The sequence below is a fragment of the Cebidichthys violaceus genome, unplaced genomic scaffold (assembly GCF_023349555.1).
Source record: "Cebidichthys violaceus isolate CVI_PGR_0920_01 unplaced genomic scaffold, fCebVio1.0.p SCAF_51, whole genome shotgun sequence".
Lineage (NCBI taxonomy): Eukaryota > Metazoa > Chordata > Actinopteri > Perciformes > Stichaeidae > Cebidichthys > Cebidichthys violaceus.
Window position 1 is genome coordinate 1,754,961 of NW_027176717.1, and position 27,949 is coordinate 1,782,909.

A 27,949-nucleotide genomic window follows, 5' to 3' on the forward strand; every position below is an offset into this window, starting at 1 on the left:
CGGCCTTGTGTAAGTGCGGTCGGATTCTCTCGGCACCGCGCTTGTCTTTTCGTAAACCCTTAAAAATTCCCTTTCCCATCTTTCCTTGCCTTCATGGAAAAGTGATTAGGAAAAGACACAGCATAGAGACATTGACATGTCTTTACAGTGCTTTCTGAGATCTGTGAGCAACATCACAGAAGCAAAGTCTGAACAGAGTACGAAACACCAGCAGTCAGGCAAAAAGACAGTTTAAGCCAGTTTATTGAAACCACTTCATGTCTTCATAATAACCATAATAATCCCTCATTGCACAGGAAAAAACATAGTTTTCTCCTCCAAATAAGTTTGTGTAATCTTTATATTTAATAAAAATCTGTACCATTGTCTGACTACTCGTATTTATTGCGCTGTCTGACTTCTTTTTAGCGATTAGTATGTTATATTTAGTAAGGATAATGGCAAAACAAACCAGAATTATTCTGTACATGTCCATTTGTCACACAGTCACTATACTAAATGTGTCTTCCCTTCTCCTTCACCACAGTTGCATCATTAGCCTGCTAATAGGACGTACGCTAGCAATGTCGACAACTCCAGACCCTTGTACTTCGTCTCGCTGTGGCTGCTGCATCTGAATAAATCATAACCGGATGACGGTAGTGTGTTACTGTATGGTTGGAAAGAAATGTTTCCTTTCTAAGCAGGGACAAGTCACATTCGAGCGTGGCTTCCTTCTGTTTACATGGCTGTAAGGGGTTCAAATGTGCAGCGTGAAAAGGAGTTTATTTTAAGATAAAATACAAGATGAAGTTACATGGAGTGCATGCATTGAATATCTTTGCTGTGTATGTGTTTGAATAGTTGGTAAAGTCTGTTAAAGGTGTTTCTTTTCTGTTCTTCTTGATCTATTGAAAACAGCATGAAGGAAGTGCAACACACACACACACACACACACACACACACACACACTAGGCTACTGTGTGTCCATGTTTTTTTTGTTATTTTTGTCAAAAACAGCTTAATGGCTAATCCTGTCTTGCAGCACATACACATACACAGAAGGTCATGGCGAATGGAAACATTGTCCGCTGTATGGTAGAATGTCGATACCATAATCTGATTGGCCTAGTTGATGGATCGGCGGTTTGGTTGACCTATCAGAGCTAACTGAATTATTGCTCCCACTTACTCACCTTTCTGTCATTCTGTCTGCCTTCTCCTCTCTCTCTCTCTCTCTTTCTCTCTCTCTCTCTCTCTGTCTCGCTCTCTCTCTCTCTCTCTCTGTCTCGCTCTCTCTGTCTCTCTCTCTCTCTCTCTCTGTGTGTCTTGCTCTCTCTCCCTGTCTTTCTCTTGCTCTCTCTCCCTGTCTCTCTCTTGCTCTCGCTCTCTGTCTCTCTCTCTCTCTCTCTCTCTCTCTCCCTGTCTCTCTCTCTGTCTCTCTCCCTGTCTCGCTCTCTCTCTCTCTGTCTCGCTCTCTCTGTCTCTCTCTCTGTGTGTGTCTCGCTCTCTCTCCCTGTCTCTCTCTTGCTCTCTCTCTCTCTGTCTCGCTCTCTCTCGCTCTCTGTCTCTCTCTCTCTCTCTCCCTGTCTCTCTCTTGCTCTCTCTCGCTCTCTGTCTCGCTCTCTCTCCCTGTCTCTCTCTCTGTCGCTCTCCCTGTCTCTCTCTCTCTCTCGCTCTCTCTCTCTCGCTCGCTCTCGCTCACTCTCTCTCTATCATTTCTTTCCAGTCACTAACCAGATTAGTTGGCCCCTTATAGATTTTGCCCTTTATGGGTCTGTATGAACGGAAGGAAAGGAGGTAGAGAAGTGAGTTTGCGTGTGTGTGTGTCAGGATGAGCTGTTCCAACCAGATGTTTTTCTCTGTTTTATTCTCCTGAGCGCCGCACTGTCTGCCTGTCACCGGCAGATACACAGCCTGGGTGTGTGTGTGTTTGTGTGTGTGTGTGTGTGTGTGTGTTTGAGAGAGAGAGTGATGGAGAGCTTTTGTGTATTTGAGAGGAAGGATAAGTGTGTGTGTGTGCGTGTGTGCGCATGTTTTAGATTCATTACTTCCACATAGACTACTTATACTCACTGTGTGGTGGAGGGTCTGCAGTACGAATGATGTACGAAAAAAAAATCAATTCTCCAGGCTCTGAAACTGACATACGCACAGATAGAAAAACGGTATTTAATGTTAAAATCTTGATCTTTATCTTTAAACTGAATGCCTTTGTGCCAATAAAGCAGACTAGGTGGACTTGAATTGAAATGAGAGGAGGTTGGAGCAACAGAGGCTAAAAGCAAAACAAGTTTAGGACGGCTTTCTGAGCAGCCCATTCAGGTGCACAATCCCTGGCATGAAATCAGCTCGCCTTTCAAGTTGTCTGTCTTTCAAACTGTGCGAATCCAGCATATTATAATTCATGTCATTCCCTCCACCGTCAAGTGTGGGAAAAAATATGGAGCTAAATCCAGGTCAAAAGTTTTGATCATTTGAAAAAAAAAATTGAACTTGAAAGTTCAAGTTATGGTCTTGAACATTGAAAAATACAGCAATGTATTCAAAATAAAAATAAGTGAATGAAAAGTTTTTTTAGGTTGAATATAATTTTGATTCAGTTCTGGAATTTTTTTGAATACATTTATTTTTTTAATTTTTCACTTTCATATATATATATTTGTTATTTGAGGTCTTGTATTTTTCAGTTTCAGATTTCAAATTTTGAAATTCAAATTATTTTTTTTTCGGTTTCAAATCTTTTTTTCACTTTCAGATCGTTTTTTTCAGTTCAGAATTTTGACCCTGATCTAGCGTGGAGGCGTGGCTTCAACTGAGAGGGGCGCGTCATAATGAGTGACAGCATCACAAAGAAGGCTGAGGACCTTCCTCAACAAAGTTGCCTTCAGGTAACGTGGGCACCACGAGAATTATGATTGAACACTTTCTATACACGATATTCACGTGAATGCAGAGGGGAAAAACTGTGAGTGTCAGCTATCCTGAAGGGAACTTCGGAGAAAACCAGCTACTGGTTTGATTAATCTTTCGCTCCTATACCCAGGTCGGACGACCGATTTGCACGTCAGGACCGCTATACCCTCGCCAGGCGCATATCCTCCGTGGCGGTGCGCCGCGACCCCGGCACTATGTCGGATTGGAAAGGCTCGGGGCAAAGGTGCTTTTCAGCGCTCCTCACCCTTCAGACCTCGCCGCTTGCCGCGAGTCACTGGGTGAAGCAACTGCAAACCCCGTGGCGCAATGAAAGTGAGGGCCAGCGTGCCGGGTGAGGTGGGATCCCGTGGGGTCGGGTCGCACCACCGGCCCGTCTCGCCCGCACCGTCGGGGAGGTGGAGCGTGAGTTTGTGCGATAGGACCCGAAAGATGGTGAACTATGCCTGGGCAGGGCGAAGCCAGAGGAAACTCTGGTGGAAGCTCATAGCGATACTGACGTGCAAATCGGTCGTCCGACGTGGGTATACGGGCGAAAGACCAATCGAACCAGTAGCTGGTTCCGTCCGAAGTTTCCTTCAGGATAGCTGACGCTCACAGTTTTCCCCTCTGCATTCACGTGAATATGGTGTATAGAAAGTGTTCAATCATATTTCTCGTGGTGCCCACGAGACCTGAAGGCAACATTGTTGAGGAAGGTCCTCAGCCATAGAAGCAATTATTTTTTCAAATGATCAAAACTTTTGACCTGGATTTAGCTCATAAAAAAACACTTCCAAATCATAGCCTGTATGATAATCACATCATTAAGAAGACAAAATCAAAGCATGATTCTTTTACCAGTATCTTGAAAATGCAATGCAGCTGCTACCCTTAGTTCTTAGAAGTTACAGATGTGACAGTGAAGCCACAGCTGCCGTGTCAAAACTGTGGCTACATAGAGTAGATGACTGATTCCCATGGCCCAAAATATGTGTGTATGCAAGTGGCCTAATTTGTTTGATTAGCTGGACCAACTTAAGCCTCACATCAGCCTAACCAGCAAATCCAACGCTAACACGATCTTTAAACTTCAACAACCCATTCTTACTCGCTGTTAAAGATGGATCAGATATTTTGGAATATAAAGAGTGTTCTGTTTGTAGGAGTTAGCTTTGCACAGGTGCACAGCTTGATATGCCCGATAAAAGACCACCACTACATTGTTTCGTGGTGATTCTTTGCAAACTATGTCGGCCGTGAAGCTAATTCGGTAAACGTGGACATGTACAGATGTTGTGTCCCTTCAGCCTCAGGTTCTGCTGGTTTCCTCCCAGAGATGGGGCTTTGAGTCTGGAGAGACCTGGCTGACCTTCTGTCCCAAACCTCTGGCCCTCTGTGGGTGTATGTCCATGGGAAAACAGTGGGAACAGGAGGAGGAGCAGGGACTGAGATGGATGGATAGATTGATGGATGGAGCTAAATCTATTTTTTACTTTTTATAAAACTATGTACCTCAGAAGGACAGAGAATGTTTCTGAGTAAAAACATTTTTTTGTTTTGTTTAAAAAGCAACTTAATAGTTCTTATTTCTTATTTCTGTTACAAGCCGATATGATGATGATTTGCTGTGTGATGAATTGTTTATAAGTTTATGGTGGTCAGAAAGTTACATAATCCCTTTCTCTGTCTCAAGGCCGTTTCAGGACATTTCCCAGGACCCTCTTAGGCAGGGGTCATCACTGTGACAACAATCTCTGAGGAACTCTGTAGTAGAAGAGTTGCTCGTGAGTGTGTGTGTGTGTGTGTGTGTGTGTGTGTGTATGCATGCACACACATGTACATTCCTCTTCATATAGTAGCCTCTTTGGACAGGAAGAGAGCCACTTTCATTAAATAATCCAAATGCTTTGATTGTTACAAGTTAGACAAATACATGTTCACACATAAATAATCAAACACACACACACACACACACACACACCAGAAGCCACTTAAACAGTAAGAGAACGTCTTGTTCTGGCTGATAAACTGAGAGGAGTGAGCAGCCAGCACTGTTGGTACTCATAAGTCACATACAGGTCTTTAGTGTTGTCATGAATGAATGTGTGTATATCTTGCTTTTGTTTGGCCAGTTACTCTAACTAACTTTTAAGAATGTTGAATAGATGTTTGGTGTTCTCTCATTCCACTGGTGTGTCCCAATATATGGTATTCCGTCAAGAGTATTCACTCACACTCGAGTGAAACTCAGTTTACCACAGACTTCACGACTATAATCTCTCTTTCATCGGCTGTCTCCTACTGCTTGTTCTCTGTCATATTGAGCCCCTGCAATGCAGCTGCTCAGACTAATACATGGACCGGTCTTGTTTGTGTGTCTCTGCAGGAGCGTGTGGAGTATCTCTTCCTCATCATTTTCACGGTGGAGGCTTTCTTGAAGGTAATAGCCTACGGACTGCTCTTCCACCCCAACGCCTACCTGAGGAACGGCTGGAATCTGCTCGACTTCATCATCGTAGTAGTAGGGTGAGTGGACAGAAACCATAACTGTGATCTATATATACAGTATATATTTATTTGTATAGCGCTTTGTTACTCTGAGTGAATCTATGTAGTTGGATAAAAGGAATGACAATGATAGTTATAATTCGCCGTCTCTTTGCAGGGTTTGTAAAAACCTGACACATTTTAAAACATCAGCACATCATTGACAAATTAATCATAGTACTTTGGTATAATTACTGTCAACAAATGACAGCCAAGACAATTGGCAGCCTCTGTCCTATGCCAGATATACTCGTAGTGCTAGCGTCTTTCAAAATTAAGAGCGTATTTCCCATGAACACCTTTGATTTCTGTAGTAAATACAAGGAAGCTACTGCACTTATTTATCTGTGCTTACATTTATTCACTTACGCTTTAATGATGATTTGTTCAATCATATAAATTTACATTTAATAATTTACTAATTCAACGCATTTGCAAAATCCAATCAGCAGACACACAATTCAAATTTCAGACAGGCAGAAAAATGACAGATGTGGTCTTGTAATACTTAACTCTCAGTATATGTGGTATTAATATTAAAATACTACAGTACACAACTAAGTATTGCCGTAAAACAATCCTCCTTTGCAGGGAGTCTGCATTAAAGCCGCAGTAAACTTTGGTCTACAGTGTATTGGTGAAGCCTAAACTGATTAGCTTGTTAGATGCTGATAGCAAAGCTTTGCTCTGGTTTTCTTTATCTGCAACTCAGCAACATAGCCCATCTGCTAAACCCTCTGTGCCTGTGTGCATGTGTGCATGTGTGTGTGCATGTGTGCATGTGTGTGTGCATGTGTGTGTGTGTGTGTGTGTGTGTGTGTGTGTCCTGCCTACCAGCTGTGCTTTGCGTACAGTGTTGTGTGAGGGAAATGGCACAATAGCCAGTGGACCTGACAGTTGCATTAATGCCATAAAAATTGTCTAATTGACCGTTTGTGTGTGTTTCTATGTGTGTGTGTCTGTGTGTGTGCGTGTACAACAGAAATACATTGCAAGAAAGCACCCCACAGCCTAAAGAAAGGCTCCGTGAATGCACCAATACATACACTCACTAAGCCAGTGAATCTTGTTCATGGCCAGTCAAGTGTGCACTCACATTAGCCATCACCAACTGAACATGGTTGGCTTCACCCCAAAGGCTCACTGTATGTGTGTATCTTTGGGGTGAAGCCAACCACTCTCATCGGCTGGCATCACGGTGTCAGTGCCCCTGGCATAAACACAACCTTTACCACTCTTACGCTGTTTTTTTCCTCCCTCTCTCTCTCTGTCTCTCTCTCTCTCTCTCTCTCTCTCTCTCTCTCTCTCTCTCTCTCTCTCTCTCTCTCTCTCTCTCTCTCTCTCTCTCTTATGGATTTTATTGTGATGCAGCATAATTTGATGTACAATGATACTGTATTGATCCCTTCAAGAAAATTATCTTTTACCTTGCAACCCTGCCAGAGTGAGTTCAGAAGGTCGGATACCTGCTGCGGCTCTGGAATTGGCAGGGTTCAGTGTTGGTGCTCTTGCTCAAGGACAGTTTTTGGAGAGTTGGCGCTTGCTGTTTTGGAAGATTAAATCTGAATTGCCTTTCTAGACGTTCCCCAGGGTTTTTAATATTTTCCTTAGTCACAATAAAAAACCTTGAACTTTTTTCCCCTTCACATGGCCAAAATAAACAGACCTCTTCTATTGAAGTGACCACGTTGTCCTTTCCACTTTGACATGGTAACCGTTTATAATTTTGACTTGTGTACTACAAAGGTTATGCATGAGCTGAAATCCAGTAAAAAGCAATGTGATGGCATAATAATGCAGACTGTACTAAAGCATTGGTCATTTGTTCATGTCAACATTCCTCCATGATATTTGTCATCATAATGGTGATCTTAATCCTTGATCAAAAACTTTTCCCTAACTTAATTCAAACCTAAAACAGACGAGATATATCATAGAAGAGGTTGCTGGAAAGTCTCAGTTTGTCATTTTGGAAGGCTCTGTGACTTCGACCTATTTTGTCATTTAGATATACTTGTCATGGAAATGACACAGAACAGGGGGGAAAATCCATTAGTTATGACGTGAAATCAGTAATACGTATACGCTCCCTCTATTTCACACACTCAAAGAGGACACACAGATCCAGGGAATGTTCAGCTGTGACAGCACTGTATCTCTGTGTGTGCATGACTGAGTGATTGTCTTTGTGCCTGTATGTGCCTAACTGCCAGTCTGCCAGTGTGTGTGTGTGTGTGTGTGTGTGTGTGTGTGTGTGTGTGTGTGCAGATGAGAAGTGACAGAGTTCGCTCCCTCTGGAATTTTCACCATATGGGTGAAAGAGCTTGTACCTGCTGCTGAGCAGCCTTGGAGGCACACACACACACACACACTATATAGATTCTCTCTTTTGCCTCCAACATGTATTATTCTCCTAATCTTGCTTGTGCTATTCTCATTCCTCTCATCTCCACTTTCTGCTCCGTGTATCTCAGTTCTACTTTGTCAGTATTGACAGTTCAAATAGCTGTTGGATCATCACAAAAAAGAAGCTTCGGGCAAAAATTGGAACTAAAAGTTTTTGATTTCTGCGGGGATATGTACCAAACAAAGTCCGCAGCATGACAGTATTTAATTTGAAATGTCATTTTGACACGCATTGACTAACATTGTGCTCCCTGTGATTTGAACATTGCAGTAGGCTATATTGCGATTTGTAAAACCTTTTGATTATTCTGCCGCCCTACCAAAAATGTTGCATGCAAAGTATTAAAAACTAGTGTTGAAACATTCAGATGATTTAACGATTAGGGAACATTTTCACCACTTAATGACAATTTATATATTACACTAGAAAGGTTCAATATAAAAATCAATTAATCTATTAATTGATAATGAACATAACTAGTTACAGACCCATTGTGAATGTGTAATAATAACAAAATTAATTCAGTAGTATTGTGGTGGTTTTTTACGACTATTAAACCATACAACTCCGGCTATCTTTATGAATGTACACAGCTTCTGCTATTTTTAGCTGAGGATGTACACAAGCCATTATGTGGCGCTACACTCAGAGGCTCTAATTATCATTTAACGCCCCGCCACGGCAAAACACGCCGGGCGAAATGCTGGTGGTGCAAAACTGTGGCTCCTCGACGTTCTTTTCATACTCTGTTTCAAAAGAGAGAGAGAGAGAGAGAGTGAATCGAACTGAGATGGAGAAAGTGCAAAATAGAGAGGACCAGAGAGAGAGAGAGAGAGGGCGATATGTTTTGAGAGGTCTTTTCAAGTGGCCATTTCATCTGTGCTAATTGATAATTCTCCATGACTAACGCGCCGCTGGCTGGCCTTTGAGCCACGCTAGCTGGAAAATGGCATTGTATGGTGATTTCTAAAGGATCTCAGAGAGACAGAGAGAGGAGAGAGAGTGGTAAGCTCAGCTGGACGAACATATATTCAAGCTTGTGAGCCACTGACATCTTAAGAGATGTCTGTAAATACATTCAGCATAAAAACATGTTTAGCCCTTTTATTGAAGATTAGAATTACACTAAGGGGCCTGAAAACCAGCGCCAGACCAGACCCAATGCAAATGCACAGAAGTGTCCAAATACATACAGTAGAAGAAGCTAACCGCTAACACAAAGCAACAGCGTAAACCTTGACCACTTACATTATTATGCACTTCTCCCCGCTTTAAGTACCAGATTACAGCAGAGAGAGGAAAGGTTGTGTAACATCACATGGCAAAATGTAAATATGTGTTGTAGTCAATGTGCTGTGAGCACACACTCACTTACAAACACATTTTGGAGACATCTCTCTTCAGTCCAGACATGCACAGTGTTCTGTTGAGCTGGCTGTCAAATCATTAAAGCCAGAGTGTCTCACATTTCCTTATCTGTGAAAGAGAGAGGGAACAGATGAAACACTTTCCATTGTTGTGTTGGAGAGCAACCTAATTAAGCTGTTTTATTTTCTACTGTTGTGTTGTTTCCAGGAAGCACATATGATTGTAAAACAGCGCACACGTCTTCACCATTTCCTTTCGATTTTTAAAATGTCTAAACTTACATCACTGTTTTATAAGTTGGGATGAAGATGATGTAGATGGTTCAGGTTAGTATTGACAGCAGTCAGGGACAGCAGAGGAAATAGAAAATATGGCCATAATGACAGCAACTGCAGAGATCCATCACTCTATAATTTAATCTGCATCTCTCTTATTGTTTTCATCTCAGATATTCTCTGCTATATGGAAATGGTACGTCAACCTGAGGATGATGGTTATTGAAGTCATTACTTTCTGTCTTGCAGGTTATTCAGTGCAATCTTGGAGCAGGCCACCAAGGGGGATGGGGCCACTCCTATTGGAGGGAAGGCTGCAGGCTTCGATGTCAAGGCTCTGAGGGCGTTCAGAGTACTCAGACCCCTCAGACTGGTCTCTGGAGTACCCAGTAAGTACTGAGAGCTGTGGAAGAAAGAAAGACCGGGTGAAAGAAAGGCAGAACCGAAAGAGAGCAGAAAACGAGGTGCTGAGGATCAGGTGTGAGCGGTGATTGAGTGAGGTGGGGCAGAAACGAGCCGCAGATTGGAGCTGATATTGCCACTCGATGCCACACATACATTCAGAGTGACACGTAATACACACGGTCACACAAAGAGTCCCCGTGTCAGATGCTCAGACGGTATGAGCAGTAGATGAGTTGTCTGTCAGCCTGTCTGTGTTAGTGACGACAGAAATCAATAATACAACAGGCCAGGAGGATCGGATATTGTGGAGGAAGGCTTTGCGAATACATGCACTCGTGTGTGTGTGTGTGTGTGTGTGTGTGTGTGTGTGTGTGTGTGTGTGTGTGTGTGTGTGTGTGCATGAGAGACACCTCTTGTAATTACAATAGCAGGCAAATGCACAGCACGCCGGTGAAAATCCCACACTCTGGTCGTTCGGTTCTAAACTGCGAGCACTGCTGCAGTGCTCAGTATTTAGTTTGATCCCTGTCCAACATTACTGCACCGTGCTGAATCTGTATCATGGCAACTGATCAGCTGCATGTTTGCTAGCTGATCAGCACACTGACTGACTGACTTGTATCTTTTTAAAGGCTCTTAATGCCAATGCTGATTTATGTGCACTAGAACTTACTAAAAAATAATTATCTGTTTGTTTTGTTGAAATGATTTGAGTTCTAGATTTGTGTTACGACTGATGGAAGAAACAAGTACTGTGTTTCAAAATCAACAGATTCCAGAACCGTTCCAAGTATTCCTGTCATTTATGCTACTTACTGTGTGGTTTGCGTTCATGTCTTCATCAAATTATGTGTGAATAATTGCACAAAATCATTTTTGATAACAATTCAATTGATATACATATCTTTTTTGTATTCACAGAACAATGTAGGCTTTCATTTTCATTTTAAAGGTGTAATAGCGCCGTTAGCACAGTTAATAGGTACTATAGTTTTGCACAAATGGAGCTATGCAAAGGTTACAGCTGCATGCAAACACATTTTAAGTGAATTCTTAACAAGTAAAAAATCAAGCTGAACTGTTTTTATCAACGTGAAATTAAGTGATCTGATAAGGAGTTTATTTATATAAGCATGTCTGAATTATTTTTTTGATACATTAATCAAATCAAATTGAAAAAACTGAATTTCATACTGATAAGCCTGAATCTATTCCTGTCACTGTTTTGTGAGTTATTAGTATGCAGTGTTCTGAACATTTGTCCATCAAAGCATTCATTGAATTAACTGGAAAGTTGTATCAAACAAGTTCAGTTTTATAACTACAGTGTTTCTCAGAAACTCATAGAAGGCACTCTCTCTGAGTGATCACATGCAGGAAGATTAATAAAGCTTTAGAACAAAGACAATAGTCAGTTCGAGTGCTCACATGCTGATAAACTGATACTATTCTGCTATATGATGCACTACCAGTGCTTTTATATAACAAAAAGTCTTTCATTTTACATTACTGTTTCAATACTCCACCTTTTGTGTGTTCTCAGCAGTCCCTCTGTGTGTGTGTGTGTGTGTGTGTGTGTGTGTGTGTGTGTGTGTGTGTGTGTGTGTGTGTGCAGGTTTACAGGTAGTGTTGAACTCCATAATCAAAGCCATGGTCCCTCTGCTCCATATCGCCCTGCTGGTCCTCTTCGTCATCATCATCTATGCCATCATTGGCCTGGAGCTCTTCATGGGCAAGATGCACAAGACCTGCTCTCACGAGCACACAGGTACACACACACACACACACACACTCACACACATGAGGGAATATCTAGACTAGTGCGCACTGATGCACATGTGCAAATACTTACATGCATGATCAAACACATACACTCGCACACCGCTATCTCAATGCTCAGGTAGTATTTGAAGCATGCTTCAGTAGGCATATATTCTCACTTCAACTCCAGAGATGGACACACAGGTGAATACTATACCAAACACACCTTTCCACCAGGAAAAGCACTGCATACATCTTTGAAAGAAAGACATCACCTATCAGCCGACAGAGCAGAGAGAAAATAGAGCCAGATACACCCGTAGGTCCCCCATTTGGACGCAGAGTACATCAAAACTTAGAGAGTTTTGTGTTAAAAGTAACTGGCAGAGAACCCACGAAGAACGAATATAGTGATGTTATAGTTCTGCAGAAACCTCAGCGTCCTGGGAACAACATGAACTAGGTCACTTCTACATGAGACAAACACATCTCCCATCAGCCAAGCAAACAAATAACAAAATATCATAAATCATACTCGATATGACTGGGACAGACCGGAGAAAAAGGCTGCTACACTCCGTTAGCAACGTGCTACCTACGAACATGCAGCATGAAAAAGCACGAGCGCCTGATGGAGATTACGGACATAGTTTCCATTTCTCTCCCCGGTAAACCATCGCAGAGATATTCAGCTTCGAACACAAAAAGTCACACAGCTTTCATCGAATATTGTACTTACTTTTGGTCGAATCTCAGCGAAAAAATGGAATATCTCCGTACTTCCACTTCATGTTTGTCCAGCTGCTGGTACTCCGTGTGAATCCGTTCGATTCGTGTCTCTCCGACACTCCTCGGATTCTTGGGAGGGTTGGAAGCTCAGCAAATCAGATTTCAGAGCTGGACCTTTTTGAGCTTTATTGGCTAATAGTGCTGTCAATCATCTAGCTTTCATTCCAGGCAATTCTATTGGCTCCTACGGTTCGAAGGATGTCTCAATGGTGAAAATCGGAGAAGGGGGGGCTGAGATACAGCCCTGAACAGAGAGTCTGAAGCAGTTTAAACTAAATAACTAAAAAGGGCATAGAAAGAGCTTAAAACACTCAAAAAAGGTCCAATCTTCGGTCTATTGATTCAATGAACATCATGAGTGATACATAGAAGTGATATAGAGTGTTTTTGAATTTAAAAAATACTTTTTTATTCAAATATTGGAGTATTTGATCAGTTTTCTAATTTGAAATGCTCTATATTTCATAAATGTTTCACTGTATCTATGTATAGCTGTGTATATAGAGCCTATATCAGTTGTTCTAAGAGCCCAGCATATTAAAAGTCTTGGATACCCATACTTTCCAAAAAACAATACCCTAAAAGTGCTGTTTTTCAAGATCGAGCTTTTGAGTTTTCCAAGTTCTGCTGTGTTCCATCCTTATCTTATGTGAACCAGTAACATGTATTCTGATAGTTCCATGATTTTTCTCATCTCAAAAATATATTAAAAAAAAATATTTTTTTTTTTATTTTTTTATTTTTTTTTATACAATTAATTAGGTATTTCTTATCTTTATTCGAGCTGAAGCCTGCAAATAGGCCTCGTTTTTAAAAGGTTAATCAGTTTATACGATAACCGCCATTCATTATTTAAACCATCATTTATGTTTCTGAGTATGAATAATTTGGGCAGTAATTGAAACAGCAGCTGCCATAAATGATTGAAACAATTTTCAGTAAAGGGCCCTAGGTATAAATGGACTTAAGTGTTGTTATGGGGATGTTATAGGTCTCATGAGAGGCATTAGCTTTGCACAGGGTAAGTGCTGGTGGGAGACTCTGTTATCCTATGCATCACCCTGGAGAGCTTATTTTGTATAAATAACAAAACACCTTTTACACATTGATTTTTTATGGCTGCTCTGTTTGGTTAAAGTTTGATGTGTCCTTTCTTTAACCTTCTTTTAGATGTAGAATTGTCCCTTTCAGGTAGATTATCTTTGGATGTACGAAATATGTAGTAGAATCGCAGTGAGGGTTGATTTATACTCATTGCTGAAGTAAGAGTCCCAGTCATTTTCTCGATAGGTAGTGTAACGTTACTGTTGGACCACGTCTAAAGACTGGATGGGCGTGAAACTCCCACGGTGGAATCATCAGTACGGATATGAAGGATACAGTATAACAGTTGTTCTCTTCCTCCTCTCTATGTGTCACAGGCACCATCGCAGAGGAAAAGCCGGCACCGTGTGCACCTGACGGAGCTTACGGTCGACACTGTAACTACAACGGAACAGAGTGCAAAATGGGCTGGGAGGGCCCAAACGACGGCATCACCAACTTTGACAACTTTGCCTTTGCCATGTTGACGGTGTTCCAGTGTATAACCATGGAGGGCTGGACGGACGTGCTGTACTGGGTGAGCCGGACACCACAACATTGTGTGTGTGTGTGTGTGTGTGTGTGTGTGTGTGTGTGTGTGTGTGTGTGTGTGTGTGTGTGTGTGTGTGTGTGTGTGTGTGTGTGTATGTGTGTGTGTGTGTGTTGAATGAGAGCCATACTGCTTAGTGTGTGTAGCTACTCTGGTATATCTGTAACATCAGTGCCACATGAGTGCTTTTGAAAAAGGAATATAAAGCAATAACACAAACACTTCTCTCAGAAAGACAGGTATGAACACATAGATGTTCTAAGGGAGAGACAGATTGTGTGTGTATGTGTGTGTGTGTGTGTGTGTGTGTGTGTGTGTGTGTGTGTGTGTGTGTGTGTGTGTGTGTGTGTGTGTGTTAGCTCATATCTCGGGCTGAATCGATGCAGACAATACACTGTGTAATTGAAGGCACTGATTCATTTGGAACGTGTGTAGAATCCTGATGCTTGATTCTAGTGTCAAGTGAAAATGCACACACACACACACACACACACAGAGACACGCACACACACTCATACAGCCAACAAGGTTTATGAACACACAATAACTATCTCTTCCTGAGTAAATGGCCAGCAGCCCTGTCCAGCTAAATATACCAATTGATTAGTCTGTGCTGTTAATCAATGTTAGGGAAGGTTTGATCAAACTCCCACATGTGCCTTCCTGAGAAACCATTTGATTTAGACCTCTGGACGGAGGTTACACACAGATTATGATGTTGTTGATTTCCCAGATGAAGTCATGAAGCCCCACCTTAAATGACATTAACATGTAGCTGTGTGATTTCTCAAACATTACCCAGAGATGTCCTGTTATGTCCTCTACCTGTGCCATGATGAGACTCATGGCATAGAGTCAGCAGCTTGGCAGTTACTGACAGAATGCCTGCACACTATGGTATATCTCACCACTGCAAAGCACTCATGTGGTTCAGATGAGTTCTTACATCACTTTCCAACTGAAAGGCTGCATTAACTGCTACAATACAATACAATTGTGCTAATTTCTATTCATCTGACAGCCTCAATTTGGGTTTCTTATGTATTATCATTATATTCAGGTCACAGAGCGATGCATGCATTTTTCTGAAACACTTAAAGCATGTATGACCATTTATCTTCCAGAACACTTAAAGACTCGTATGTCCATCTCTCTGAAAGGATAATCAGTGTACTGGACAATGAAAACATTTTGTATCCTGTAATCCAGAAGTAGATGGCAGCCAGAAGTGACATATTTCCTCCTTTGGTGCTTGTTGTTTTGTATGAACATTTTAAAATAAGTTCAATATAGATATACCTGATAAAACATTGAAAACGTTTTGTTCATATTGTCAGTTGAGCAATGAGATACAGTATTATTTTTTTTAATTCAGATGGATATCAGTGTTAAGAACTGTTAAATTGCATTCTAGGTTTATTTGAGATGAACAATGATTTATCTTGTCGAGGAACAGATTATGAGCTCTGTGACGAGAATAAAACATGAGCGGCACAAACTGGGGCTAGCTATCAAGCAATGCTAATGTTAGAAATGAATTATTAGATTAGTAAACGTCTTAAAAGTAACGGAATGAACAGTTAGCCTGCCAAAGAAGTTTGCTGAAAGGTTGATTGTCTTTAGCTAACCTATTCTCAGTTTTCTGACAAGTAACTGTCACAATTGGCCAGTTTTGTGTGTGTGTGAGTGTGTGTATGAGTGTGTGTGTATGTGTGTGTGTGAGTGTGTGTGTGTGTGTGTGTGTGTGTGTGTGTGTGTGTGTGTGTGTGTGTGTGTGTGTGAGTGTGGGATTTTACTATACATACAAGCAGATATGCGTGTGTGTGCGCGTTGTTTGTCTCTGAGTGTGTGTATACACATGGAGCAGATAGCTTACTAGCTCTTCACCCCTCCTGCAACCACACTGTCTGCTGCAACCTTCTGCACACACACACACACAAACCATCACAACTGTTAAATCGTCCAAGTCACTTGTTGTGAGAGCGTGTGTATCCAGCTGTCTTTATAATGAATGGGACCTATGTGTTTGGAGTATCAATCATTATGGAAAACATTTAGACAACACCAAGCCTTTCATTAAGTTTGAGCCAGGAATTTACATAGATTTCATTTTCTCACATTTTTGGGGAAAATAGATTAATGACATCCAACATCTGCTGCTGTTTGTAGCAATGAACTTTCTGTCTCTCTGCTCTGCGTATCTCCCTGTTTATCCAACATGTCTCCATGTTAAAGTGACAGCTCTTTAATTGAAGGAACTGGAAAACATTTGCTCTTAACTTTTTTCTTATTGTTGTCAATTGATTACGTGCAGATTAATAATCTGACTTTTCTGTAATGTAATCCTGGATACTGAACAGCTCAGACCTCACCTTGTCCACACTATTCCCCATATCAGTCCTAATAACGGTCATACTCACACAACACATCCCTAATACCAATACCAATAACAATCCAGAAGAGTGTGTGGCAGATTTCCCTGCAACTGAATTTCCTGAAACAACTCATCTTTATTGATTTCACGTGGATTTTTTTAGTCCGTAAAGTCACAGCATCTAAATATTTCTCGTAAAGGCCCTTCCACCGTAACAAGAAAAGCTTTCTTACATTTTCTTGTATTTCATTTTCTTATCTATTGGCAGAAATAGAATGTAATATTATTAATTATGTTTTCATTTGTGTATAATAACCTCAGTTGGTTGCAATACTTACAGTACACACTGCACCTTTAAGGGATCTTGTCACTTTGTAAACAACACACACTTTGAAAAAGAGCTAAAAAATGTCATTGAGCTACAGAAGCAGTTCAGTGTTGTTTCATGTGTTCTTACTTGTGGAGCATCAAGTACCCGTTCTCCAGCAAGCAGACAAAAGGCTTTCTACACACACTTAATCATACGATGCTGCCACTCTTGCTTTGCCAGGTCTTTCTACTGCTCTTTTTTAATATGCACTGCTCTTTTCTGTTTCCGGTCTGTCATCTTCTCCCTCTATAACACTCTTTCTGTCCTTGACCTCCGCTGCCCCCCTTTATTCTCTCGATGTCAATCTTATCAAACCTTTTCCTCCCACTTTTCTTTTTCCTTCACCATTGTCCTCGTTTCTCTCTTCCTCCCATCCCTCTTTATCTGTCCTCTATCCTCCTCCCCACCAACCCTCTCCCTGTTAATACCCCTCTTCTCTCCGTCTCCTTCTCTCCTATGTCTCTCATCTCTCTCAGATGCAGGATGCTATGGGCTATGAGCTGCCATGGGTCTATTTTGTCTCTCTCGTCATCTTCGGCTCCTTTTTCGTTCTCAATCTCGTTCTGGGGGTGTTGAGCGGGTAAGAGGTTGTGCTGTTGTCATGTGTGTACAAACGTTTGTCTGTGTATTGTTTGTGATGTGGCTGTACTGTACGTAGTGTTTTTAGATGTGATAAATGACCATGCAACAAGACTCCCTGGACCAGACATCTAGAGTGCAACTCAAGGTTGATTTTTAAGGATCCAGTGAACCACTGAAGAGTGGAATTGAATGGAAAAAAAGTGTATTCTTAATAATATTATTATTGTCATTACTTTATGGCATCATCTGTTTAAGTAAGAATTCATTAGTTTGATATGAAAATGTATCTTGTCTTTAATATAACTTTACGTAAACTGTATTTCGAAGCATTTAGTGTATAAATATATAAATATCCAGAATCCCATTCTGTAAGTTGAACATGCTTCAGCCTTTATCAATGTCATCCCTGTCATCACCATCACCATTTCAATTGAGGACACTTACTACACACCATCATGGAGTAATACAAAAGTTGCAAGGTGAGCTACTGTTTAAGCATCCGCACACAACAAGTGGACATCCTGTACCAAGTGATCGCTCTAACATCTGCATACAGTGTTTACTAATTTACAAAATGCCAAAAAGATATTCAAATGAGGTGCGAATACAGCTATATGGACAAATAGTCTGAATTAGTGTCGGTGTGCGGATTGTTTTGGTTAAGTAAAGTGTTACACAGAATAAATTAAATGCAATAAGAGGAGGGTGATAGCAGCAGTCTTCAGCAGTCCACCAGTGAAAGTAGAGCTCTACGTCTTTGTCGTCTACAGATGAGGAGAGACGAGCTTGACGATCACTGAACTGAGCAAAAGTCTCCCGCTCTCTCTCCTCTCTGTTCTGTTCCACTGAATCAATCCTTTTTCACAAGCCTGAGAGAAACACACACACACACACACTGAAGAAGCATCCATTATGTTCATGTCAGTTGACCTCAAGGGGCCACATGCCGTCACAACCTGTCTGTGATGGACATGTGGACACACGCATACACAAATCATCCAGACTGGCTGGACTCTCTTCTTTTGACCACCACATGTTTAATTACACAAACAAGCAGCTTTCTCGTGTTTGTCCGTCTTTCTCATAGTCAAGTTAGATTTTAAGAGACGCTCTTCCTCCACGAAATACCCGACTGTATTTAAAGTCTGTTTTGTGTGTGTACATGTGTCTAGGTTTACATAGTGTTTGTCTCACGTGCAGATTAGCATGCATCTGCTTACATTGTTTGTGTATGTGCAGTGTGTGCATATTTGTGTAGAGGCACGTGATGCGTGTGATTTCTGTGTGTTTGTTTGGGGTTTTTTTTCAATAAATGCTGCTCCAGCAGGCAATCTAAGTGCTGTTTTACCCCGCTCTACCAAGTCACGCTGTTTTAGTACAAGCACCACCCGGCCTGTAGGGACACACTGGGGTATTAATAATTCACCCCTCAGGTCAGCCGTGGAGGTGGAACCTAAAAAAAAACCTTGCACAACAGGGAAAACACAAGAGGCAGAAAAGGTGATTTTGAGGACAGAGTGAAGTCTGAAAGAAACATGGCATTAAAAATGTAAATTATAGGACGGAAGGCTGCACTGAATAGGGAATATGACTTTTTGTAAGTGTTCATAAAAGCATAACACTTAACAGATATAAATTATTTGATAATCAGAGTTTCTAAAAAAAAAATGACAATAATAGTAATAATAAGTTACACCTCAAAATTACATTCATAATAAAAACCTTTAAATTAAAACAACCATCAAACTAACTTCTGGCTTTTTATTATTAAATTCCATTTATTTTGAAAGAGTAAAGACGATGAGAGGGAATAATATATTGGGGAGCAATCCGTGGGAGTCTTGCTGCACGGTCTGTTAAAGTTCCTAACTAAAATGTTTTCTCTCCACAGTGATTAAGCCTGAAACGAGCTGATTTGAGTGGAACTGAAGTGAATCAAACTGTTTTTAAACTTGTAACCTTCAATTCCAAGTTATACACAGCTGGTCAGATACGTTGCCATGTGGCCCGATAAGTGACTCCATATACCATGAATGCAGCAGGGGTCTTGCAGAAGCAAACGACTCCATCTGTTGGGAACTTTCACTAAGGATCTAACCCCTTCCCTCTTCCCCTCCTCCCTTCTCTCCTAACATTCCTTACTGCTCCTTCCTACCTGTCCACTCAATCAATGTCCTCCACTTGCCTTCCTTTCCCTTCCTCCGATCTTGACTTTCCATCCACCTCCCACCTTCCTTCCCTCCATCCCTCCTGTCTCCTCTCATTGGTCCCACTCCTCCATGCCTCCATCTCTCCACCTAGGTGAATGATGCAGTAGGGTACAGGTGGCCCTGGGTGTATTTTGTCACCTTAATCATCATCGGATCCTTCTTTGTGCTAAACTTGGTTCTGGGGGTATTGAGCGGGTAAGGGCAAGGTTAAAGGTCACTTGAGACTAACTTTTCTCTTTCTCCTTTATGCTTCCATTCTTAGAGAGCTTTGCTGTTTGTTTTTGTCTACTTTCTGCTTCTGATAGTAGACGGTGTTTAAGTTTAGCAAGTGTGTACGAATCATGTACAGGGATGTGTTTTAATATTACTGGTAGAGGTACAGTTTGAGTAATGTAGAAACACGATACAAGCACATATGGCACGAGGAAAACTGCAAACTGACGGTGATATTCAAGTTGTGGATTCACAGATCTAAACTAATTTAACTGCACATACATTGTAAGTAGTCATTATCGCTGACTGTAGTGAAATCGTACTTCAGCATCTGGCTCAAGGACACTTCAAGAGGACATAATTGATGTTTGCCATTGAGACCTTTTATATACTCCTTCTCAAAGTGTTTATATCAAAAAAAGTCACACTCTTCACAACTCTACAGTGTTGCCTCCATAGAATAGTACTCTTACTATCATAACGTGCTTAGGTCTCTGTGCTGCTGGGATGGCACAAAACACTGTCATCTCAATTTAAAACAAGGAGAACCGTAAGGCAGTGGTATAAACTCAGGCTCCCAGTAAACACAGCCTAATATTACCAAATGAAAGCTGTGTTTGTGAGCACTGTAAAGATATCGACAAATACTTTGCAGCTTGCAGTCAGCTTTCAGTTTTTGGGAACACATTAAAAAGTTAGACTTGACCTTGTCTTAAAGGTATAGATTTTTGAAGTGAGGTTGTATGAGGTGCTTATCCACAGTCAGTGCGGTGCACACAGTAGATAGCGGTTGTTACTAGTTTAGAGTGACAGATAGGAGTACCAGCACGGGAGCAAAGCAATTCTACTGCTGTGGACCGGGAGAGCAATATAGACTACATAAGTACTTCAGACAACCCCACTTAAAAAAAAATCCAAACTATCCTTTTAATGCTTATCATTATTATTGGCAACATCCATTAAAATGTACCTTTGCAGTTAATTACAATTTTGAACATTTGTTGTATAAGAAATCACAACTAATGTGTGAAAATGTTCATGTCAGTTTATCCTCAACTTGTTTGGATGGTTTCTTCACAGGCCTCAGGTCGTGGTGATCTTGGGTAGGGAACAGGTCTGGGGGAGTGAAGTGTCTCACCCCTGACTGACTGACCCGAATGTGACTCTTGAAACCCACAGTGATGTGACAGCAGCATTGTGGGAAAAATAATAGAGGTCTATCTGGTCCAAACAGCTTGGGGGGTTTGGCTGTCTGACTCTTTGTCTGACTTCTGACTAATGATGCTGTCAACACACTACACAGCCTGACCTTTTACCAACTGCTTCCTCCCTGGAGTGTGTGTGGGTCTCAGATTGGCACACTAACTAATGGCTAAACAGGAAGAAGGAGAGCGACGGGCGTTGAGACAGAAACATTGGGTGTGACCATGTTTGTCTGGATTTGAATGTAATCTGTAAATACAAAGAACGGGGCTAGAGAGAAAGAGAAGGGGTGGAAGAGAAAGAGGAACAGACAGTGAAGTGGAAAAAGGAGAATCCAATGGTAATTTAGGACAGAAAAATGAGATGATGAGAATGGGAAAATTGAGAGTGATTCCTCTGAGTTTTGCAGTCACACACACATAGATTACACACTGGCACACACAAACACGGATCAATAAGGATTGGGTCTCCTGCTAATGTTCTGACAAGCGAGGCAGTAGCAGTTTGTCCTAATGCTCATTGATCTGTCTTGTGAGTGTTTGTCAGCTGTCTGTAGGTGTGATCTTTACCATCATTCCACTAAATTTCACACACACACACACACAAACAGTCTCTCTCTTTCATTCTGTTCCAGACGATAGACGGTGAAAATCAATAAAATTGGCACATGGCGCTCTATAGAGTTTTATTATGGATCCTGGTCTTTGCTCTCCGGGGAGTTGGATTAAAATCGATGTAATAGTTGCATAATATCTGATTGAGAATATCAGATGAACCTTCAGAGTCTGAAACTTCCATTGCTGCAAAAAGTCTCAATTAATTGGACGTTGTTATTTGAAAGCATGAAGTTTCAAGAGCAGGGGACTCCACTGACCACTGATATTCAAAATATCCACCGCTGGGAGGCTCCAGCAAAGTTTACTTGTCATTAGACCATCAAATGTGGATTTGTATGCTTTTTAGCTGCAAATGGTCCCAAAGCCTCCCAGCCCCTCTCAGCTCTCATCTTAATGAATTATTTGGCTCCAACCTGACTTTAACCTTCCCCAAGTGCAGCGCTAAATCAACTGTCCCTTAATTCTTTCTTTTGTCCTGACACCTGGAAGTAGTTTCACCGGGTTTCATCATAATGTTTCAATATTTCACACTCTCCTAACGTTGATTTTAGTTGTCTTAAATCATTTTTGCTTCAGTTCCCTTTGTCCATGTCACCTCCAAAATCCTGAGAAACTTGAAAAAGCTGGCATCATACTGTATTAATAAGAATAAAAAATAAATAAATGAAAGTGTTAGAAATTAAATGGGTTTGTTCATGTTAATTCTATATTTACACACATTGCAAAGTATATGACAGAGATAGCTCAGGCACAAAATAAAGCTCTCGCTTTAACAGCATATCTTCATTCCGACCTGTAGCCACAGCGTCTGGGTGGCGACAGAAACAATGAGATGGCAGACAAAAGGTGAGGAGCTCAGTGATGCAGGGCGCCCTTGGTGCAGAGCCACTTCTCCAATTTGACCAGAGCAAGCTGAGGTGGTACAGCTGGTGAGGGAAGCCCTCACCCGCCCTCCCTCCCTCGGGGGTTGTACCAAGCACATTGCAGCTGGCAGGAGACTCGGCGGTGGACAGTAGAAACTACAATTCCCAGCAGGCTCGGGAGCACCTGAGTCGCTGTTGCCCTGCACAGCAACAATTAGATGACTAATCTGCATGAATTACAAAATAATCAGGACTAAATCACTTTCGGTCTATATATTTCAGGCCAAAACACCATATAATGTAATTATTACTATGATAAAAGTCAGTGCATTGATATGACGCTCGTAGAATCAAGTGTATGACAGGTCCTCAGCAGTTAACACTTACCATTAAAGTTGTCATGTGGTCAGTCAGTAGGGGTGTCTCAATTCACCTTTCCACCAGTGCATCGGGCTTAATAATCATTAAGCCCGATTATTATTATTATTAGAATCAATTGCAGACTAGTAAATCTAATAAACAATATTAAGGGTTAAACAGTGTATTGGAGATTTTATAAAATCCAATAATTGCCATTGCAGCTCATTTCACGTTGTGTTGATATGACGGCTTATTTTGCGTCATGGTTTATTGAAGTTACCGTGTTAACCAACGCATAAACAGAACTGAATTGAACTGTATGTATCTGTTGGCCACTTACAAACATATCGGGATGAATTTGATAGATTGAGATGTGAATCTGGCTCTAATGTGTGTGTCTGGATGTGCTTTCATCTGTATTTGAATACTAACACCTCTTTCTCCTTGGCAGAGTTTTTCTCACTTCACTTTACGTTTGTTTTCTTTCTCTCTCTTTAGCAGGTTTTCCCTCCTTCCTGTCCTGAAGCACTGTAAAATGTTCCATGTTGTATTGTCACATGATTAGTTTTGCAGCTCTTCAGTTTAGATTTTCAGATTCTTTTTCCCCCTCTCTGTTTCTGGTTTCTCCCCCCCATGGTCTACCTCCCATCCCTCCATCCTGCTCCCTTCCTCCCAGAGAGTTTTCCAAGGAGAGAGAGAAGGCCAAGGCACGTGGTGACTTCCAGAAACTCAGAGAAAAACAGCAACTGGAGGAGGACCTCAAGGTAGGCTGTTCTCTCTGTGCGTACTACACTGAGGCCTCTTCTGAAAGAGGCTGTACAATTCTTCACCACTAAGATTCACTGTATATTACTGCCAGGCTTTCAAAAAAGGTGATTGACATTTAAGATGAATGTCAAAAAGAAGTCAAAAATACCTCCAGTTTAAAGCAGCAAGCATAGAAAGCGGAGCAGAGAGACTGAAGTTACATGTTTTACAAAAGAGGAAATCAAAGAGATAAGTTTATGATTTTAAATAAGTAAGATATTGTAGTTGCACCTACTGTATGTCCTGACTTCATCTAAAGGTGTTTGGTACAGTAAAACCAAGAAACATAAACAATACTGAAACCTTAAAATCATAAAATTACTGTATGTCAGATGACTGCAGTTTTGTTGATAAAAAGACTGCTTTCAATACTGCTGACCAATCAGTATTTTCTGTGTGTGTGTGTGTGTGTGTGTGTGTGTGTGTGTGTGTGTGTGTGTGTGTGTGTGTGTGTGTGTGTGAATACAGGGCTATTTAGACTGGATCACTCAGGCTGAAGACATTGACCCAGAGAATGAAGAGGAGGGCATGGACGATGATAAACCTAGAAACCGTGAGTACTACAGCGTGTGTGATTTATGAATTGTTGTTTGGTGGTATATTGGCAGTTTTGGGTTGAGTACGACTTTGTGTGAGATAGCATGGCTGGATTGATCCTGTTTGCATCTGAATATATTTTGTGCGACGTGCACACAAGAAGTCGTGAGGATAAGTGTACGTACAGTATGTTTGCGTTAAATCTAATGTTTGGTCTCCATCACATGGTTGTGGTTCATACTCGGTGAATGAACGACTGGCAGAGTGACTGACTGACAGGCTGAGAAGATGTTAATATTGTCTGCTTGCTTTGGCTGAGAATCCTCCTGAGGTTTAAAACCTGTTTAGATATTAGTGGAATGTGTCAGACTGCAGCTAATAGCCTCTGGGCACACACTCACATACACACAACAAACACACACACAAACTCACTTATGCAAACAAACGTACTGTTGGTATGCACCCTTAGGACTGTGTGTGCTTGTGTTCTGACAGAAATGTATACAAACAAATTAACACCTCATCTCTCTCCACAACACCTCCAGAGAGAGGCAGCCACAAATTGGTACACGTCTCCCCAGGACTGAGCTAAATTTCCTGGGGAGGAAAGGTATAACTCTGGCCTCTTTTGACCTGGAGGTTTAGTCTTAGAGAAGATGGATAGAACTCGAGATAGGGATGGTGAGGAAGAGAGGCAGGGATTTGACAAAATACTTCAACGTACTATTATTTACTGTTTAGTATGTACAGTATGTACTGTGAACTATTTTGTCAGTGCTTGGAGCTCAGCTTCCTCACATCAATGATGAACGAATGATGAAGACTAAAGATGCAGAGGCAGAGCTGTGGCTCATACTGAGAAACAGTAATGACTGCCAAGGGAAGTGGAAAGAAATAATAAATGATGATCTAATCTGTCAGTGACGCTTGAGGAATTACCGCGACCCTATTTACATGAAAATAAGGCACAGCACCCCCTTGCTAATCTAAAACAAATCTCCTTGTTTTCACCTGTTATCGCTGCCAATCAGTGGCAAAAACACAGCAGCAGTGGCTTGCATGTTAACAAACAAACAAACACAGAATGTGGCCCCCCAATTGGGCCAATTTTGTGAAATGTCACATCACAATATTGAGATGCTTCTTTTCTTGATTTTTTATTTTATTTTCCAAGTACTGTATCACTTAAATTACATGCAATGTTCAGACAAGCCCCAGTTAGTTGTAGGGGAAAATAAGACAGACTGTGTGAGTGCTTGATCCAGTCTAGTCCAATATAAGTATATACTTATGGTTCTAACTAAAGAAAAACAAATTTGCTTTAGAATAAAACTATTTACGTTTGAAGAGTTAAGCTGTGGATATTAGCCAGGTGCAAGATTCAGTCCATTACTTTTATTAAATGATACAACTTTGGCCTTCAGATGACAAAATGATTGATGTATGATCAGAAGTTCTGCATCAGAGAGATCAATCATCCCCCGCGTTTGTGTAGGTGGAAAATCAAGTCATTGGCCAACTCAACTCAGCCATATTGCTCTGTCTCCCTCTCTCCTCGATGGATGGATCCTCCTCTGCGAAGATGAATGAGGGCAGTTTGTCCCCGCTGCACCAGACGTTATGCATAGACCGCACACACACACACATGCACACACGCATGTCCTAAGAATGGACAGGACACTTAGAGAATAGAAGAAAGGATAGGAGAGAGACAGATGGAAGGGAAAATAGATGCAGAGGTATAAAAGAGGGATAGAAATATAGAGAGAGAAAGTATGTGTGTGACAGGGAAGGAATCTGGGACAGAGAATAGATCACATCATGAACAAGTCATACTAATGACCACACACACATACAGAGGGCACACACAGCCTTGTCTATCTACAGTTGTGGTCAAAATTTGACATACACTTGTAAAGAACATAATGTCATGGCTCTCTTGAGTTTCCAGTTATTTCTACAACTCTGATTTTTCTCTGATAGAGTGATTGGAACAGATACTTCTTTGTCACAAAAAACATTCATGAAGTTTGGTTCTTTCATGACTTTATTATGGGTTAACAGAAAAAGTGACAAAATCTGCTGGGTCAAAAATATACATACAGCAACATGAATTAGCAATTTTGGTGACTTAGAAAGTTGTGTCAATGAAATGAGCTTCATAGCATGGCCTCTTAACTTCTTGTGAGTGATTATGAGTGACTACAGCTGGTGACTTCTCTGAGGCCATTTAAATAGGGCTCATTGGATACAAACACCCACAAACGCTACAATGGGAAAGTCAAAGGAGCTCAGCATGGATCTGAAAAAGCGAATCATTGACTTGAACAAGTCAGGAAAGTCACTTGGAGCCATTTCAAAGCAGCTGCAGGTCCCAAGAGCAACAGTGCAAACAATTGTTTGTAAGTATAAAGTGCATGGCACTGTTTTGTCACTGCCACGATCAGGAAGAAAACGCAAGCTATCACCTGCTGCTGAGAGAAAATTGGTCAGGAGGGTGAAGAGTCAACCGAGAACCACCAAAAAGCAGATCTGCCAAGAATTAGAAGCTGCTGGAACACAGGTGTCAGTGTCCACAGTCAAGCGTGTTTTGCATCTCCATGGACTGAGAGGCTGCCGTGCAAGAAGGAAGCCCTTGCTCCAAAAGCGGCACCTTAAGGCTCGACTGAAGTTTGCTGCTGATCACATGGACAAAGATAAGACCTTCTGGAGGAAAGTTCTGTGGTCAGACGAAACAAAAATCGAGCTGTTTGGCCACAATGCCCAGCAATATGTTTGGAGGAGAAAAGGTGAGGCCTTTAACCCCAAGAACACCATGCCTACCGTCAAGCACGGTGGTGGTAGTATTATGCTGTGGGGCTGTTTTGCTGCCAATGGAACTGGTGCTTTACAGAGAGTAAATAGGATAATGAAGAAGGAGGATTACCTTCAAATTCTTCAAGATAACCTAAAATCATCAGCCCGAAGGTTGGGTCTTGGGCGCAGTTGGGTGTTCCAACAGGACAATGACCCCAAACACACATCAAAAGTGGTAATGGAATGGCTAAATCAGGCTAGAATTAGGGTTTTAGAATGGCCTTCCCAAAGTCCTGACTTAAAATCCCATTGAGAACATGTGGACAATGCTGAAGAAACAAGTCCATGTCAGAAAGCCATCAAATTTAACTGAACTGCACCAATTCTGTCAAGAGGAGTGGTCAAAGATTCAACGAGAAGCTTGCCAGAAGCTTGTGGATGGCTACCAAAAGCGCCTAATTGAAGTGAAAATGGCCAAGGGACATGTAACCAAATATTAGCACTGCTGTATGTATATTTTTGACCCAGCAGATTTGATCACTTTTTCTGTTAACCCATAATAAAGTCATGAAAGAACCAAACTTCATGAATGTTTTTTGTGACAAAGAAGTATCTGTTCCAATCACTCTATCAGAGAAAAATCAGAGTTTTAGAAATAACTGGAAACTCAAGAGAGCCATGACATTATGTTCTTCACAAGTGTATGTAAACTTTTGACCACAACTGTATAATCCCATCTTTACATGAACAGCTACAGGGGAATCACATTGATGTGTGATGGGAAGTGTGTTCATATAAATATACAAATATTTATAGTATGTGTGTGCTTGTTATTGGTGAGAGTAGTAGATGTCTCTCACCATATTGATTTCTTTTATATTATACTATAGTAATTTTATCAAAATATATGTATATATCTGGTCATCAGCACATCTCT

General features: G+C 41.2%; 1 protein-coding gene across 6 annotated transcripts in view; it reads left to right on the forward strand.

The window, feature by feature from the left end:
- Positions 1–27,949, forward strand: part of cacna1c (calcium channel, voltage-dependent, L type, alpha 1C subunit) — a 242,937-nt gene that overhangs the window by 150,358 nt on the left and 64,630 nt on the right. For 5 of the 6 annotated variants that reach the window (XM_068731360.1, XM_068731361.1, XM_068731363.1 and 2 more), the window contains exons 4-10: positions 5,282–5,421; positions 9,742–9,881; positions 11,513–11,665; positions 13,869–14,068; positions 17,301–17,404; positions 23,549–23,636; positions 24,148–24,232. In XM_068731360.1, coding sequence (XP_068587461.1) covers positions 5,282–5,421; positions 9,742–9,881; positions 11,513–11,665; positions 13,869–14,068; positions 17,301–17,404; positions 23,549–23,636; positions 24,148–24,232 — 910 coding nt within the window. Of the gene's footprint in view, positions 1–5,281; positions 5,422–9,741; positions 9,882–11,512; positions 11,666–13,868; positions 14,069–17,300; positions 17,405–19,707; positions 19,812–23,548; positions 23,637–24,147; positions 24,233–27,949 lie in introns of all 6 variants that reach the window. The other variant, XM_068731365.1, reaches the window with a different exon arrangement.